Source organism: Camelus bactrianus, chromosome 16, assembly GCF_048773025.1.
Source record: "Camelus bactrianus isolate YW-2024 breed Bactrian camel chromosome 16, ASM4877302v1, whole genome shotgun sequence".
NCBI classification, from domain to species: domain Eukaryota; kingdom Metazoa; phylum Chordata; class Mammalia; order Artiodactyla; family Camelidae; genus Camelus; species Camelus bactrianus.
Window position 1 is genome coordinate 9,731,871 of NC_133554.1, and position 17,741 is coordinate 9,749,611.

At 42.6% G+C, this 17,741-nt stretch overlaps 1 protein-coding gene across 14 annotated transcripts in view; it reads right to left on the reverse strand.

The window, feature by feature from the left end:
• Positions 1-17,741, reverse strand: part of LOC141573586 (U3 small nucleolar RNA-associated protein 18 homolog) — a 43,308-nt gene that overhangs the window by 13,825 nt on the left and 11,742 nt on the right. For 4 of the 14 annotated variants that reach the window (XR_012499404.1, XR_012499407.1, XR_012499405.1 and 1 more), the window contains 3 exons: positions 17,476-17,714; positions 17,101-17,226; positions 15,880-17,000 (listed from right to left, as the gene is read on the reverse strand). Coding sequence is in view for 1 of the 14 variants with exons in the window: in XM_074342537.1 (XP_074198638.1) it covers positions 17,204-17,226 (23 nt within the window). In the remaining 13 variants the exon portion in view is untranslated. Of the gene's footprint in view, positions 1-6,249; positions 17,001-17,100; positions 17,227-17,475; positions 17,715-17,741 lie in introns of those variants that run through there. The other 10 variants (XR_012499408.1, XR_012499410.1, XR_012499411.1 and 7 more) reach the window with 8 other exon arrangements.

Sequence of the window (17,741 nt, forward strand, 5' to 3'; positions counted from 1 at the left end):
TGTTTATTTATTAACTTAATTGAAGAATAGTTGATTTACAATGTATTAATTTCTGGTGTACAGCATAGTAATTCATATATATATATATGAATTCATATATATATATATATATATATATTCCTTTTCATAATCTTTTTCATTATAGGCTATCACAAGGTAGTCAATATAGTTCCTTGTGCTATACAGTAGGCCCTTGGTGTTTATCTATTTTATATATAGTAGATGGTATCTGCAAATCCAGAACTCCCTTTTATCCCTCCACCCCCACTCCATCTCCCCTGGTCACCATAAGTTTGTTTCCTATGTCTGTGAGTCTCTCTGTTTTGTGAATAAGTTCATTTGTGTCATTTTTTTAGATTCCATGTATAAGCGATATCAGGTGGTATTTTTTTTTTCTCTTTCTGGCTTCCGTCACTGTAAGTAATGATACATACAGTGTACTGTATGATAATCTCCAGGTCCATCCATGTTGCTGTAAATGGTGTTACTTGGTTTTTTATGGCTGAGTAGTATTCCATTGTATAAATATACCACAACTTCCTTATCCAGTCATCTGTTGATGGACATTTAGGCTGCTTCCATGTCTTGGCTATTGTATATAGTGCTGCTATGAACATTGGGGTGTATGTGTCTTTTCAAATTAGAGGTCCCTCCAGATATATGCCCAGGAGTGGGATTGTTGGATCATAGGGTAAGTCTATTTTTAGTTTTTTAAGGGATCTCCATACCTGATCTATTTTGGATAGGCCGTATGCAACAGGAAAAAGTGTGAGTGAGTGTGTGTGTGTGTGTGTGTGTGTGTGTGTGTGTGTGAGATAAACTCCTATTTCCCCTCCCCTACTGCTCATACACCCTGAGACTCTCTTTCTCACTCACTAGGCTGATTTTCCTTCCTCCAGAGTTGACGCTGGGGAGAAGGGGAGGAAAGGGGCAAGAAAGGTCTTATTCTGACTGGTGCCATGAGCCCTAGTACCACAGCATCTCGCCGGGTCTGGTATGTGTATAAAGCTGACTCCTCACCTAGTGGGGCCCTTTTGTAAGTTCTTCCCAAATCTGCTAGCCCACACCATTATTGGGGTCTCTCACCACAGGTGAGTCCCTTGGTCTGACCTCCCCTACACTCACAGGCAGCCTAGGCTTCAGCTTCCTGCTGCTAAGGCCTCAGCTGCCCTCCAGGTGGCACCCTTGGCCAGGTTTTATCGCGCTCTATGCCGCTTCCTCTGCCACAGCTCATGTCTGGTACACAGCAAACAGTCACACGTCTTTTCCTCCCAACAGATTTTAGGGGAACCAGTTTCCAGTGCAGCAAACTGCCTTCACTTTACTGTCAAGACCAGTGGTAGCCAGCAAGTCTGTCATGCAATCTATTTTTAAAATCAGATTCATTAAGATAAAATTTACATGAAGTAAAATTCACCAATGTTACTATCTACCACCACTTACCAGCACCACAATCAGGATAAAGAACATGTCTGTCGACTAAAATGGTTCGTTGTGTCCTTTGCCTCACCTCTTACCTCTGGCCCTTAGCAACCACCAATCTGATTTCTATCCTGATCCGTTTTCCTTCTCCAAAGGAATCGTGTTTTAAGGATTTACATATTATAAATGGAATCACACAACATACACTCATTCATATCTGATTTCTCTCACTTAGTATAGTCTTTGCGAACCATTCATATCTTTGCTTGTATTACTAATTTTTCTCTTTATCACTGAGTAGTGTTCATTTTATCTAGACACTACAGTTTACTTATTCACCCAATGCTAGAATTAGGTTTCCAAATTTTTATCATTATGAATATAGCTGCTATAAACGTGTATACACGTCTCTGTGTGGATATGTGCTTTTATTCCTCTTAAATAAGTATCGAAGAGTGGAATTTCTGGGTCATATTGTAAGTGTATGGTTAACTTGATTTAAAAAAAAAACTACCAAATTATTTTCCAGAGTGACTATCATTTTGCATTCCCACCAGCAATGAATTAAAGTTCCAGTTGCTCTATATTCCTGGCAACACATAGTATTGTTGGCTTTTTTTTTTTTAATGTAGCCACCCTAGTGTATGTGTATAGTGGTATTTTATGTGGGTTTTTCCCCCCATATGTCTGTACTCTTAATGTTGTGCACATGAAATTATAGTAAAAAACAAATATAAACAAGATGCATCCCCTCTATTTTCATAAACAGCACACTGAATCCCAGTAAACTGAGTTTATATTCCACTGTCAAGTGCAGCTCTCCCATCAGTTCACTGTGTGATGTGTCATTAAATATATCTTCCAATCCAACAGTCTCATCATTACCCCTCAAAATACCCAGTGAAAGGTCTGAGCTTGGATGAAATGGAAGACGCAGAGCCTGCCGCATTGCTTTGAATTCCATTTGTAATTTTAATAACGTAAATAGACCCTGTTTGTTTCTCAGTGTGGGAAAAAATTCACTTTTTTCTTGGTTGAGCTGGAAATTTTTGTCTGATAATGCAAGAGGATGTCTGACAGGGCAAAAGTTCATTTTTCCCAGAAGAAAAATCTTCCTGAAGAAGATCATGACTTTCAGAAGGTCCAGTTGCTGAAAGTTCAGGGACTGGAATACTGTCCTTTAGCTGAGCTCCAAGCCCTCCGGCTTTCACCTTCCACTCGCTCTGCACAGCCTCTCAACGCTGTAACTGCCAGCTGGCCCGGTCCCTCACTTCCGTTTCATGTGGTTTTAATTTGCATTTCCGTAAGGTCTAAAGATATTGAACATCATTTTATTTGCCCGTTATCCATTCACCAATCTTCTTTGGTGAAGTGTCTGTTCAAATCTTTTGCCCATTAAAAAAAGTAAACTGTTCTTATTGAGTTTTAAAACTTCCTGGTACATTCTATATTGGAGCTCTTTACCAGATAAATGTGTTTGCAAATATGTTCTCCCAGTCTGTGCCTGGTCTTTTCATTTTTCTTAATGACATCTTTTAAAGATCAGAAGTTTTTATTTCTGATGAAATTCTGTTCCTTATTTTGCCTTTGTTTCCTATCTAAGAAATCCTTGCCTAACCCAGAATCACAAAGATTTTGTCCTGTTATTTTCTAGAAGTGTTATAGTTTTAGCTCTTATAGATAGGTCCATGATGAATTTTGAATTAATTTGGGGGGTTGGTGTGAGGTACAGGTCAAGGTTCATTTTATTTTTTGCATATAGGTATCCAGTGATTCCAATGCCATTTGTAGAAAAGACGATCCCTTTCACTTTCCAACCTTTGCTGAAAATCAATTTGTTACCAACTCAGGTCCCTGGACTCTTTAATCAACAGAAATTGAAAAGCAGCTGGACGAGGAATTCAGGCAAGGCTTTCCTGGGACACGTGCTGCAAGCAGGAGGGAGTGGAAACAAGTACCAGGTTTCCTTGCTTGAGGAGGGGCAAGCTGGCTCCTTCAGTTGGGTAACAATGTGGGGCGGGCTCAGCTTAGGCTGCCTGCCCACCCCCTTGGCGGTGCCGTGTGCAGGGATCACGGGCAGTCCCCTGTTTTTGCTCCCAGCTCCTCAGAAGTGGTACTTGGCATATGGCCTTTCTGTATCTTGATGTTCATAATTGCGCTAACTGCACGGGTACAGCTTTTTTAGTCCCTAATAGTTTCTTCGTATTCTGCTGCTTGAGGAGAGGTTTGTGCACGTGCAAGTGCAAGCACTTCAGTAGAGGGTCCCAGGTCCTGGCCTATCTCTAACTGACTGTATGTGTATGAGCCTTCTGACTGGTAGGGGGGAGACAAGCCCACCTCTTCCCCACAGCTGGGCATGGGGGTTGGGGATGGGAATTACTGTGTAAGTCTCTCCAAAGAAAGCCTACGTCTAATTTTTTTAACACCTTTTGGCCTCTCCAATCTGTTCTGTGAGCTCAAAGCAGGTGATCAGCTGAGGGTCACAAAACTGGTTCTCAACCACCTCCTTTGCAAGTCCTGCTCTGGGAGTCCTACGGCACTCTGGAATGTGGGAATCATTGGCACCTGTTGTCCTGAGATCCTTGTCAATACTCAGACCAGGCGGGTCCCCTTCTCACATCCTGTGACGCTTGCTTAAACCACTGCAGGCAGGTTTCCATCATAGTTCCTAACTCACACAAGCCCAGAGATGGAAAAAAAAAATCCTGGGATGCATCAAAACTTTTGACCAATAAATTAGGGTGATTGAGTGGGACTTGGGGAGGGGAGTGGCAGACAGATTCTTTTGGATTGAGGGGTAGATGCGATGCAGATGGGGCTGGAAAGCACTGGGAGGGTGTCTTACAGGCGGAGAAAAACCGATGGGATCGAGGGGTACTGGGGATAGTGGGAGCGAATAGAGCAGGAGGAGGGTTCAGAGGGGCTGGAGGTCATGGAAGGAATGGGGAAAATAAGAGGGAAGCGAGAGCTGTGGAGGCGGGGGACCAGGAGAATGGAGGGGACTTAGCTGAGCTGGGACAGGGAAGACCTGGGGAAAGGGATGGGGCAAAATAGCAACTAGAGGAAGTTGGAGAAGACTGGGTGGGGTTGGGAGTGGCCAGCAGCTGTTTCTTGTACACAGAGGAAAATATTTAAAAATTTAACATTGTGATAAAACACACACAGCTCTTACCATTTTAAGCATTTAAGCATTTAACTACAGGTGGCATTAAGTGCATTCACAATGTTATGCAACCATCCCTACCATCTGTCTCCAGAACTGTCTCATTTTCCCAAACAGAAACCCCTTAAACAAAAACTCCCCCTTTACCCAACCCCTGGGAGTGTCTATTCTGCTGTCTGCCTTGTACAGAGAACACATGAAGCCATGATTTCCTTGTCCCTAGCCTTGTCCCAAGTGGAGGTACAGGGGACTGGGGGAAATGGAGTTGGAGGAGAGTCTCGGAAGCCCTGTGGAGGACCAGAGGGACTGCGAGGAGGGCTGGGGCTAGGAGGCCTGGGGGTTCTGGGAAGGGCTGGAGGAGCTGGGAGTTTTGAGGAACTGAGTGATGACAGGATGGATGGGAAGGGGCGTAGCCAGGGCTAGGCATCTTGATAAATCACAACCCTTCCAAAAACAGAGCCCTCTGGTCCCGGCTCCCTGACCACCTGCTGCAGCAGGCTCCATGCTCTGGCTGGGTCTGTGTGGTGACAGCTGCTGGGACCCTCCCCTGGCTGCCAGGTTGGGCCCTGCCCCCAACCTATAGTCTGTATGCTCCCATCCTGCTTGGGGTAGGAAATGGAAGTGGGCCTGGGGGACCTCGCCTTTCCTCCTCACTGGGTCCAGGGGTAGTTGGAGGTGGCATTAAACCTTGTTTGTGTTTTACTCATTTCTGGCAAACCAAGGGCCTCAGTGTAACGGCCCTTTTGAGGGGTGCAAAGTAATCTGCTCATTGTCCCAGGGGAGGAACTAGAAAACGAGTCTCCAACCAGTCTAGACCAAAGGGGAGGGTCAGCAGGGAGTGTGGGAAATGGGAGGAAGTTGGTGGGACTGGGGGCTGAAGGTATTAAAAGACTGAGTGTCTGGGAGGGTTAGGAAGGGACTAGGGGACCTGCATGAAATAGAACTGGGGATGATTTGGGAATCTGAGTTGCCAGAGAGAGACTGGAACCTAGAAGGAGCTGAGATTCCAGACAGGGTGGAATAAGAGAAATGTTGTGGAGGTGAGTGGGGGACATGGAAGGGAAGAGGTAAATCGGGAGAACCTGGAAGAGGCCAGGAGAGCTGGGGATGGGGGCTAGTCATTGGAAGGATGTTAGGGCCTGGAGTAGGCCTGGAGGATCTGGCAGTGACATTCAGGTGCCGGGAGGGGCCAGAAGGCTCTGGGAAGAAAAGGGAGGTGATGCGAAGAGGTGGGGTGAGGCATGGTGGGAGGGGCATGGCGACAGAGGGCTTGGGAGAAAGTGGGAACTGCAGGGCGACAGGGGCGGGGCTGAGAGAGGCACTCCTTCATCCAGAGGTTAAAATTCCCCACTGTGATTAATAGATTTCTCAGCTTCTCCTTGTGGTTCTACAGGTTTCTGCGTTCCCTACTTCAGTGCTGTTAAGTGCACGCCTAACTCCAGTCCCCACCACACCTCTGACCCCGTTAAAATCCACCTTCTACGTGGCAGTAAAGCAACTCATGTCCTCTCCTTGCTTGAAACCTTGCAGAGCTCCCTTACCTGCACCATTGCCCTCAAGGCAACCCTAGCCTGGCCCAGCCTACAGGCCCCGCCCCTGCACATAGCCCCGCCCCCACGCACAGCCCCGCCCCAACTCGTCCCACCACCCCAACTCCTGGCCTGGTTCCCTCTCTGTCCTCAAGCCTCTGCCCACCTCTGTGCTACTCTCCAGCCTCAATATCCTGTCTTCTTTAACGCTCCAGATTGAGTCCACGCTTGGGCTTTTTTGCTCCTGCTGCTTCTGCCTGGAATGTTTCCTCCACGGGTCTTAGCTACCTTCTTACTTTTCAGGTCTCGACACAAATTTCACCTTCTTTGAACAGGCTTTCTCAGACCAACCCCCTGGCTAAAGCAGCCCCCAGCTCACTACAGTCTCTGTGAACCATCATGGCCTGAGTTCATCTTCATCAACCAGCACCTGCCGTCACGTGACTGTGCCATTTGTGTGCATATTGACTGCCGCCCCTAAAGCATAAGCCTCCCCAGTTCAGGATGTTCACTGCTGTAACCCCCGAACCTGGAGCCGTGCCTAGCCAATGGTGAGGGGTCGATAAATGGCTGTTGATTGATTACTGATTGACTCATTCATACTCATATTCATAGCAGCATTATTCACAATAGCCATGAGGTAGAAGCAACCCAAGTGTCCATGGACAGAGAGTGGATAAACAAAGTGTGGTACATACATACAACAAATGGAATATCATTCAATCTTAAAAAGGAAGGAAATTCTGATATATGCTGTAACATGGATGAACCTTGAGGACATTATGCTAAGTGAAATAAACCAGTCACAAAAAGACAAATATTGTATGATTCCACTCATATAAGGTACTTAGAGTAGTCAAATTCAGAGACAGAAAATAGAACGATGGTGTCCAGGGTAGTTTCTAGAGGGGGTGGGGACATGGGGAGTTATTGTTTAATGGGTTACAGTTTCAGTTTTGCAAGAGGAAAGAGTTCTGGAGATGGATGGTGGTGATGGTTGCACAATATGAATATCCTTAACTCTACTGAAGTGTACACTGAGAAATGGTTAAGGTGATAAATTTTATGTTAAGTGTTTTGTACCACAATAAAAAAAAAACATGATGGACATGTTCATGACTGCTGAATCTCATTAATGGATTGTCCATTTTACTAGTATGAAATATCCATCTTACTCTTAATGCCTTTCGTCCCTAGTTTTAGTTTGTCTGACATCACTATTGCCACACCAACTTTCCTCTTTCTTTTGTACTTGCCTGGGAAGGATATTTTTGTCCATCCTTCGTATGTCAGTATTTCCATATTCTAGTTGTTTTTTAGGTGTGTCTCTAACAATACAACATGATTGGATTTTATCCATTTTGAAAGGCTTAGTTTTCTTAATAGATAAAGTTAAGCAATTTAAATGTACTGTGATGGATATATTTAGACTTAGTTTGATATCTTATTTTGTATTTTCTATTTATCATGCTTTTTTCCTTTTTTTTTCTTATTTTAGTTTTTATTTCAATTGGTTATATGTGTATATACTTTAAAGAATGAGATAGTTTCATTTGAGGTTTGTTTAGGAAAATATCTGTATGTTGTTCCTTTCTTTCTGTTTCTTCTTCCCCACGGGCAATCACTTTCTTACTTCCTTTGTAACTGATTTTTAAAATATTTACTCCTGTATTTCTAAATGGACACGCCTGTGGTACTGCTTCTTGACTATTAAACTATCTTGCAACTTAAGCCCGCCTTCCATGTTTTGCTCTGCCATGCAATGGAACATCATTCTGCCATAAAAAGGAATGAAGGACCACAATGTATGTTGCATGGATGAACCTTGAAGACATGCCAATGGAAGAAACCAGTCACTTAAGACCATGTGTTATGTGATTCCATGTCTATGAAATGTCCAGAATGGGCAAATCCATAAAAACAGGAAGTAGATTAGTGGCGGAATTGGGGACTGACTACTAATGGGGACAGGATTTCTGCTTGGAGCAATGAAAATGTTCTGAAATTAGATAGTGGGGATGGTTGTACACTCTGGTGGATGTATTTAAAACCACTGACTTTACAACCATGGAATTTATTTAATGGATGTAAACTATATCTCAGTAAACAAGCAATCTGCACCTCTGTGACCATGAGGAAGACAACAGCCTTAGTGTCCTAGCTCAGAGTCCTCTTGAAAGCAAAGCTTGTGATAAGGTCTCGAGTGTTAGGCGGTTGATCTGGGAGGTCTTGGCAGGAAGCTGGAGAGAGGGGCGGGCAGAGTGAGGGACGGAGAGAAAGCCACTCTGAGTGTGATACTGAGGTCTCTGCCATGGGCGATTTGGGCTCAGTTCTGGTGGGGACCTTCTGCAAAGCCTACAGAAGGCTTCTCCAAAATTGTGAAGAGTTAGCGGTAGAAGTACTCATCCAACAGCTCCCATCCCCTCTGTTTAAGGGCCGCCCCTGGAGGTCTTAACTCCAGAAGTCCTGGAGCAGAAACTTCAAGTGTGTTTCACTTGAGCCCCTGGGAAGACTTGGCTAGAGCTTTGGCTGAAATTGGAGGAGAAGCTGAGAGGACATGAGTGGAGACACAGCAGCATCTGATACACGGTACTCTTGCCTGCCCTCCGTGCTCTTCCCTCCCCGCTCCCACATTCTTGTGATCCCAAATTTTGGCACCAGGAACTAAACACAATAACATTAATGATGGTTGTTTAGATTTGCCAATATATTTAGCTGATTTATTTGCTCACTATTTCTTATTCCAACCCACTGCATCTTTCTAGATTCACTTTTTCTTTCAAATGATGTCTGAAAATGTACTTAATCTACCATTACTCTCCAAGGACAGAATTGCTGTGTTCACAACTGTAGGTCCAACTTTGTTATCCTTTATCCCTTTGAAAATATTGTTTTATTGTTTTCTGGCTTCCAGTGTTGCTGATGAAGACTCTGATGTCATATTCTTATTCCTTGTTTTCTGGTACTAAATTTTTTTTTCTTGATCTTTGATGCTCTGAAGTTTCACTAACATGTGAAATGAGTATAGATTTGTTTGTTTGTTTGTTTTTTCACCATGCTTAGGATGTGGTGAGATTTTTTTTTCCTAATCTAAGGATTTTTTTTTTTTTCCACTTCTGGAAAGTCCCCAGCCATGACCTCTTTGGCAGTTTCTCTTTATCACCCTTTCTATCTGTCTGTTCAGACACATCTGTTTATTCTCCTTGTGTGCCATTGGGCTATTGACCTGAGACAAACAGACCACCATATGTTTCTCCAACAAAGATGGGTTTATCTGGGATTGCCAGAGAATTGCAATCTGGGGTCTGCAACCATGGTGAACCATGTGCAAGTCCCCACATGACAAGGGATGGAGAACACTCTTATAGAGAGGAAAAGGAAGTTGGGAGGGCTACAGTGAGCAAAGAGTCCACGGCTTTTCAATGGCTGAGCTCTTGGCTGGAAAGAAGAGAACTCTTTCTTCTTCCTGGTTAGGCTCTGTTATCGTGGCAAGGGAAGAGAGCGCCCCATTCTGTTCTGTCGACTATTTAATTGAGGTTTCCCTTTATTAATTTTTTTCACGCTTTAAAAATATTAGTTTCCCTTATTGGTATTATTGTTATCCCGATTTTATACATGAGGAACCGCAGACCTAGGAAAGTTAAATAGCTGCCCATGGTCACACAGTACGTGGTGATGCTACGATTCACACCCAGGTGGTCTGGCTCCATAATCTATGCTCTCAACCACAATGGCCCGCTGCCTATCGAGCTCAGACTGAAAGGGACCATGTCCTGGATCCTTTACCAACTTCTGGCTATTCATTTCCCATCACCTACAGATGCAAATGGAAGCATCTGACCAGCATCTCAAACAGAAACAAACAATGAGGAAAATCTGGGTGACAGAAGGGACAACAGGTCCTCTGAGACATACATATCCATCTCTCCTCCAATGGTCACTGTTCAAAAGCAACAATCACAGAAATATGTGATGGTTGTGACTTTCTAATATTTAGAATCTTCCTACTATCAAAGGGGTTATATTTATCCTGAGTAGCTCCAGAGGGCAGGTTTATGACTAATTCCACTTCAACAAATAGTTTTTTACGGTCTATTAGGTCCTATACGGTGCTATGGGGTTTACCTCCAAGATGCCACTGAATAATGGAAGTTAAAACAGTAAAGACCAGTGTATTCTTATTCCAAGTAATTATAATTTTCAGTTCTATAAATTCTATTTTTTTATTTTTTATTTTTAATTTTTCTGCTGAGATTCTACATAATTTTACTCATTGGTCACATGTTTTCCTTTATTTCAGACACATAAACAGACACATCTGTTTATTCTCCTTGTTTGCCATTGGGCTATTGATCTGAGACAGACCACCAGATGTTTCTCCAACAAAGATGGGTTTATCTGGGATTGGCAGAGAGTTAAAAGAGTTATAACAACTCTTTAAAATCCTTCTCTGGTGAGGCAGGATCAATATGGCAGAGGAGGAAGACCCTGAGCTCACCTCCCCCATTAATCAATCAAAATGACAAATACATACAGAACAAGTCTCAGTGATAATGATCCAAAAATGAGCAGAATGACTCTTCTACCACCAAGGGTGTAAGGAAAGAACCACATGGAGTCTGATAGGAGGGGAAGAGAAGCAATCTATTAAGAACCCACACGCCTGGTGGGTGAGCCAGAGAGGAGCGGCTCAGGGATCCTCCCTGGGGATCAATGGATTCAAGCCACATATTAAGTAAACCAAGCCTTAGGGTCCAACATCAGGAAGATAAGCCCCTTTATCTGGTTTGAAAACCAAGAAGGGCTTACCAGAGGGCTGGAATAAGCTGAGACTGCTCTTGAAGGACTTACGCACACACTTGCTGGATCCCAGACCCAGTAGCAGATAGAAAACTGCCTTGTGCTCTGGCCAGCCTGCCAGGACCACCCCAGCAGGTCCCTCAGCACACACCAGGCTCTGGCTCCAGCACATCCTGCTCGGCCACTGCCCCCCACTGAGAAGAAGGCCACCACTGCCAATGCACACGTTCTCACCAGGGAAGGAGCAGAGCCAGGTCAGGCCCCAGCCCTGCCTCTAGCCAGAGCAGAGCCCACAATTGCCGGTGTATGTACGTACCATGGAGGGAGCAGAGCTGGCTCGGCCAGGCCCTGCCACTAGCCAGGGTGGAGACCGCCGTTCCCAGCATGCACATGCGTGTGCACACTGGGGAAGAAGCAGAGCCAGCTCAGGCCCGGCCATGCCTCTAGCCAAGGAGGAGACCACCATTACCATGATGCACGTGCACGCATGCACCAGGGAAGGAGACAGCTCAGTAATGCAGCTCCAACATCTCAGCCCTGACTGCACCACAACCAAGGCATCCATACGGCGGGGACAGGTAGAACCAGCACAGAAATATAGCCCCAAGCCCTCTGGCCCGAGCCACACCCCCAACCAAGGCAGAGGCTGCCATCACACTGGGGAGAAGCCCAACTCCCTCAGGGCTCCTGCTCCAGCCCCTTGGGCTCTGGGCCCATCCCTGATAGGACTACAAGCTAGGAGAAGCCACAGCTCACATCTGGCTCAGCTCTCCCCTCCAACTCCAGCCCTACCCCCCATCAAGGCAGCGGCTGCCAGCACACCCCAGGAGAAACTATGGCCCCTGCTTACTTCAGATCCAGTTCTCACACCAAAGCCTCTGGGCACAGGCAGGCTGCACAGAGATGTTCCCACACAAGGACAAGCCTTCAAGACCAGGACAGGCAGCTGTTTCACCCGATTTCATAAATATAAAATACAGAGAAAGTTAAACAAAATGAGAAAACAAAGGAATATATGTCAAATGAAAGAACAAGATAAAACCCAGGAGAAAAAAAAACCCTAATTTGAAGCAGAGATAATTTACCTGATAAACAGTTCAAAGCAATAGTAATAAAAGTGACCACTGAAAGCAAGAAAAGAATAGGTGAATACAGTGAGAATTTCAACAGAGAACTAGAAAATACTGAAAAGGAATGAGACAGAGCAGAAGAATACACTAACAGAAACAAAAAATACACTAAATGAATTAACAGTAGATTAGGTGACACAGACGAACGCATAAGTGATCTGAAAAACAGAAAAATGTAAATCACCCATTCAGAGCTGTAAAAAGAAAAACACATCTTAAAAAATAAGGATAGTCTAAGGGACCTCTGGGACGACATCAGCCATGCTAACATTCACATTATAAAAGTCCCAGAGGAGAAAAAAGAAAGGGGTCTAAAATGTATTTGATGAAATCATGGCCGACAACTTCCCTAACCCAAAGAAGGAAACAGATATCCTGGTATAGGAAGCACAGAGAGTCCCAAATAAGATGAACTCAAAGAGACCCACACCAAAACATGTAATTAAAATGGTAGAAGTTAAAAATTAAAAGAGAATTTTCAGTCACATCCATAAGGCTATCAGCTGACTTTTCACCAGAAACTTTGCAAGCCAGAAAGGAGTGGCATAATGTATTTAAAATGCTAAAAACAAACAAACAAACAAACACCTTCAACTTAGGATGCACTACCAAGAGAGGTTATCATTCAAAATTGAGGGAGGAATAAAGAGTTTCCCAGACTGCAAAAACTAAGAGTTCATCACCACTAAACTGACCTTATGAGAAATGTTAAAGGGTCTTCTTTAAGTGAAAAAGAGAAGGCTGTAACAGGAAGTAAGAAAATAAAGAAAGAGAAAAATCTCAATGGTAAAGGCAAATATATAGGAAAAGCAGTGGATTAATCATTTAAATAAGCTAGTATGATGGTTATAAGACTGAAGCTGTAAAATGAACTATAACCACAATAATAGGTAAGGGGTGGGCATCAAGATTCTGTTTGCCATCACACTGACATGTTATATATGACATCAAGGACACAAAATGTGGTTGGGGGGTGAACATGTAGACCCTTCAGAATGTGCCTGAACTTAAATGACTGTCCACTTAAAGCAAGTAGCTATAGTTATAGGTAGACACACATGAACTCCATGGTAAACACAAATCGAAAACCTACAATAGATACACAAAAATTAGACAGAAAGGAACCCAAACATAACCCTAAAGAAATAAACCGTAAGGAATGAAACTAAAAGAAAAAGAAATTAACAGGGAAGAAACACAAAAACAACCAGAAAACAACAACATGGCAGTAAGTACCTACCTATCAATAATCACTTCAAATGTCAATGGACAAAATGCTCCAATCAGAAGACACAGGGTATCTTCTAGACTATTAAAACTAATAAATGAATTCAGTAATAGTGCAGAATACAACATTAATATATAGTAATCTTTTGCTTTTCTATACACTAATAATGAACTATCCAAAAAAGAAATCAAGAAAACAATTCTATTTACAATCACATCAAAAAGAATAAAATACCTAAGAAGCAATTTAACCAATGAGATGAAAGACCTCTACTCTGAAAACTCTAAGACGTCAATGAAGGAAATTGAGGATGGTATAAATACATGAGAAGACATCCCATGTTCACAAATGAGAAGAATTAATATTGTTAAATTGTCCACACTACCCAAAACAATCTACTGATTCAATGCAATCCCTATCAAAATATCCATGACATTTTTCATAGAGCTAGAGCAAAGAATCCTAACATTTGAATGGAACCACAAAAGACCCCAAACAGGCAAAGCAATCATGAGAAAAAAGAACAGAGATGGAGGTATCACAGTCCCTGACTTCAGACTATGCCACAAAGCTACAAAAAGCTGCAGGGTACAGCTCACTGGCAGAGCACACACTTAGCATGCACAAGGTCCCGGGTTCTATTTACCTCCATTAAAAAAAAAAAAAAGAACAGTATGATGCTGGCACAGAAACAGACACCTAGATCAGTGGAACAGAATAGAGAGCCCAGAAATAAACCCATGCACAAATATGGCAAATGTGACATAGGAGGCAGGAATATACAATGGGGAAAAGACAATCTCTTCAATAAGCGGTGCTCGGAAAACTGAACAGCTTCATGGAAAACAATGAAATTAGAACATTTTCTTATATCATCCACAAAAATAAATCCAAACTGGATTAAAGTCCTAAATGTAAGACCTGAAACCATAAAACTCCCAGAAGAAAACAGACAGTACACTATTTGACACTGGTCTTAGCCAGCAATTCTTTTTTGGATATGTCTCCTCAAGTAAGGGCAACAAGAGCAAAAATAAACAAATGGCATCCAATGAAACTTAAAAGCTTTTTCACAGTGAAGGAAACCATCAACAAAATGAAAAGGCAACCTACTGAACGGGAGAAGGTATTTGCAAATGGTATGTCTGATAAGGGGTTCACATCCAAAACGCATAAAGAATGCACACAATTCAATATGAAAAGTTCCAGGAAAAAAAAAAAATCACAAGGCTAAATGAAGCAACCAAAGCTATTTAGCTGCCTTGATGGTAAACGGAAAACTAGGATCCTGCTGGGACCACAGACGGGTCATGGACAGATCCCTATGCCTTAGCCTCTCTCGGACCAGTTCACAGCAGGGACACAGCAGTAGATTCTCAATCCTTTGGGGGTTTGGGTACCCCACAAAATTAATAGTCTTCAGTTTAACAGAACTTGAGATTAGTCCAAACAACTGGTCCAACAACAACACGTTAATTAAAAGGGTGCTGATTAAATTGCAAGGACACATTTCTCATGGGTTCTATAAACAAGTAAAATCAGCAAACATTAGCAACAAATTCTGAGATAAACAGAAAAGGGACGCTGTCTGGTTGTGGTTATTAGGCTCAACGTGCTGTTCTCTGAATGCAGCTTCCTGGGAAGACATATACTGGCATGATCATACCCTTGACCTGGAGTTCTTCTCCGTTCTTCTCAGAATGGACAAAAATTAGAAGTTCTTTGATACCGTGAGACAAAAGTAAAAATTTAAGCAGATACCCTTGACCTGGAGTTCTTGTCCGTTCTTCTCAGAATGGACAAAAATTAGAAGTTCTTTGATACCGTGAGACAAAAGTAAAAATTTAAGCAGATGCAGCGATGGCAAGAATCATCATTCAACATGTCCAGCGCATGAAGAGTTTGCATACACATAAGGCTTGTATATCCTTGTTCTACCGTCCTTAATTAATTTCTTGAGTTACAGTGTTTTATAATAACAAGAAACTGAGATTATATTCAATAGCATATCACCAAAAAAGAAATACATTTGATTTACCATTACTATTATTATCATCATCATTATTACCAAGCTATACTTATTGAGGTAAGAAGATGAAAAATATTAGAAGGGAAAGATAACTGCCATGTCTTAGAAGAAGCTGGTGGTCGAATACACAACCCTGCACACCCGTGGATCCACAGTGAACACCGGTAACTACCAGATTTCAGCCACCCCTGGTCTGCTTTTCCCAGGAAGATGCAATGCAGGAAGGACCAAAGCCCATTCCTCCCGATTAGTGGAATACTATTTAAGAGCGATAACTACTACACGTTGTTTTCTGTTTCAATGTGAGGAGATGGTTTAAGGTTGTGAACTCAAAGGGAGGTCCGTGGCTCAGCAGCATCAGCACCATCCGAGAGCTTGTTAAAACGCAGAATCAGGCCCCCCTCAGAACAACGGAATCAAAACCTGCACGTTAACAAGAGCCCCAGGTGATCTATATGCACATTCATGTTTGAAAAGCACTGGTTTAAAGCATAAATAGATAAATTAAGAACCTATTTCAAAAGGATCACTGAAAAGTGTCAGGAACACAGGAAAGAAAAGACTACAAACACTGAAAATAAACAGCATAAATGTCTCTATAATTGGCCTTACTCACTTTTAACCACTAGTAGAACAAAGGCTGTACAGAGCAAGACCTGTCCTTTACCGCCCCACACATGTGCAGCTCAACAGCGAGACCGCCATGGAGCCAGCCCATGCCCACGCCAGCGCCCTGATTTATAACGTTAACGCAACCAGCTTCATTACAGTGACTCTGCTTCCCAAAGGATTCATGACGGTGTCTCTATATTTTGTGGTAAAAGCAGTAGGAGAACACAAGGGAAAGATACATTTTCATCTGATAAAAAAAGTATTTTTTAACTAGCTCATTCTTTAAAATACATTACAACCTCCAAAAGCAGTGCTTTACTTCCTTTAAATGTAAACCAAAATTCTATTATAACAAACGTAGAACTGGAGGTTTCCAAATTTCCTGAAGATGAGAAAAGTGAAATGATTAGAACCCAGGTCTTCTAACTCCCAGGCTCGTGCTCTTTCTGCTGTAGCAATTTGCTAATTTACAGCCAAGTATTTGCAACTGCTTTTCTGGTCTAGGAGAATATTTATTTTCAAATTACGGTTTTTCTCCTAAGTGCTTAATAAAATGTCAGTTCAAGGGGAAGGATATAGCTCAATGGTAGAGAATGTGCTTAGCAGGCACAATTACAAAGTCCTAGGTTCAATCCCCAGCACCGCCATAAAAATAAGTAAATAAATAAACCTAATTACCCCCACCAAAATAAATGTTTTAAAAAAAAAGTCAGTTCACTGTTTTCATTCAACCGTATTATCCCAACAACACAACATTTTCCAAATACTAAAACCAAACAAACTTATTTTTAAGAATTCTAAGGGGAGGGAAAAAAGAAGTGGTTGTAAGTACTCTTAAATGAACTCGGCTGTGGGCTGGAGGGTGGAGGGGGCTGGGGAGGGCTCAGTTATGAGTTCAATAGAAACCTTACCTCTTCCTTGATGCACAGGAATTAGCTTTCAGAGCCAGCATATCATAGACATAAAGAACTTTGCTGTGAGTGCTCGTGGCTAAAACCTCTTCTCCATTAGCACTGAAACAAGCCTTAAAGATTGGAAACATTTCCAAACAGATGCTCTGAATTTTAGGATTTGTTTTTCCATCAACCTATAAGGAAGTACAAAATATTCCTTTTGCTTACTTCCACAAACCCTGTATGCTGAGTATAAACACTTCTCACTACAAGTCTTCATTTAAAAATGCCCACCTGAAAGAGTGATTTAGCGTCATCTAGTCCAGTGACCATCACAACCTGTGCACGGGGGTGGTACTGCACAGACGAGACCCGAGCAGTGGTAGGACGTTCAGTGTTAGCGTGTTGGCAGTTCTTCATCTACAGAAAAATAAAACTGGAATTTTATCAATTCAAACAGGTTAACATTATTTTCTTTAAAGCATAAGAAAAAACATTATAAAGTAGTTCGCAATGCAGAACAAAGTGCACTGGAATGGTAACCAGAAGAACACAGCTCTGCTAACAACCAGCAAGTCATTCTGCTGTAAAAGAATCCATTTTTACCATCTTTCAAAGAAAGGGATTAAATCATTAAGGCCTTAGAATATAGTTACTTCCCCAACATACATCCATTCGGGTTGGGAGACTTTTATGTCCAGAGAAATTTTACTTAAAACTCCTACTCCGGCATCTGTGCATTCATGGTACAGAGGTAAGAGGCACTGGGTAGGCATCCCCGTGGTTCTCCGGTTGGCAGTTGCTTGTGTTCTCCTCTCAGGGTACGTGGTTGATAGTTTAAAGCGGTGATGAGTTCATGCGTCATTTGGACTACTTTCAGTTATTTCTGTTTTCACAGGTTTTCTCCTCTGCATTAAAAATTCAATTATATAGAA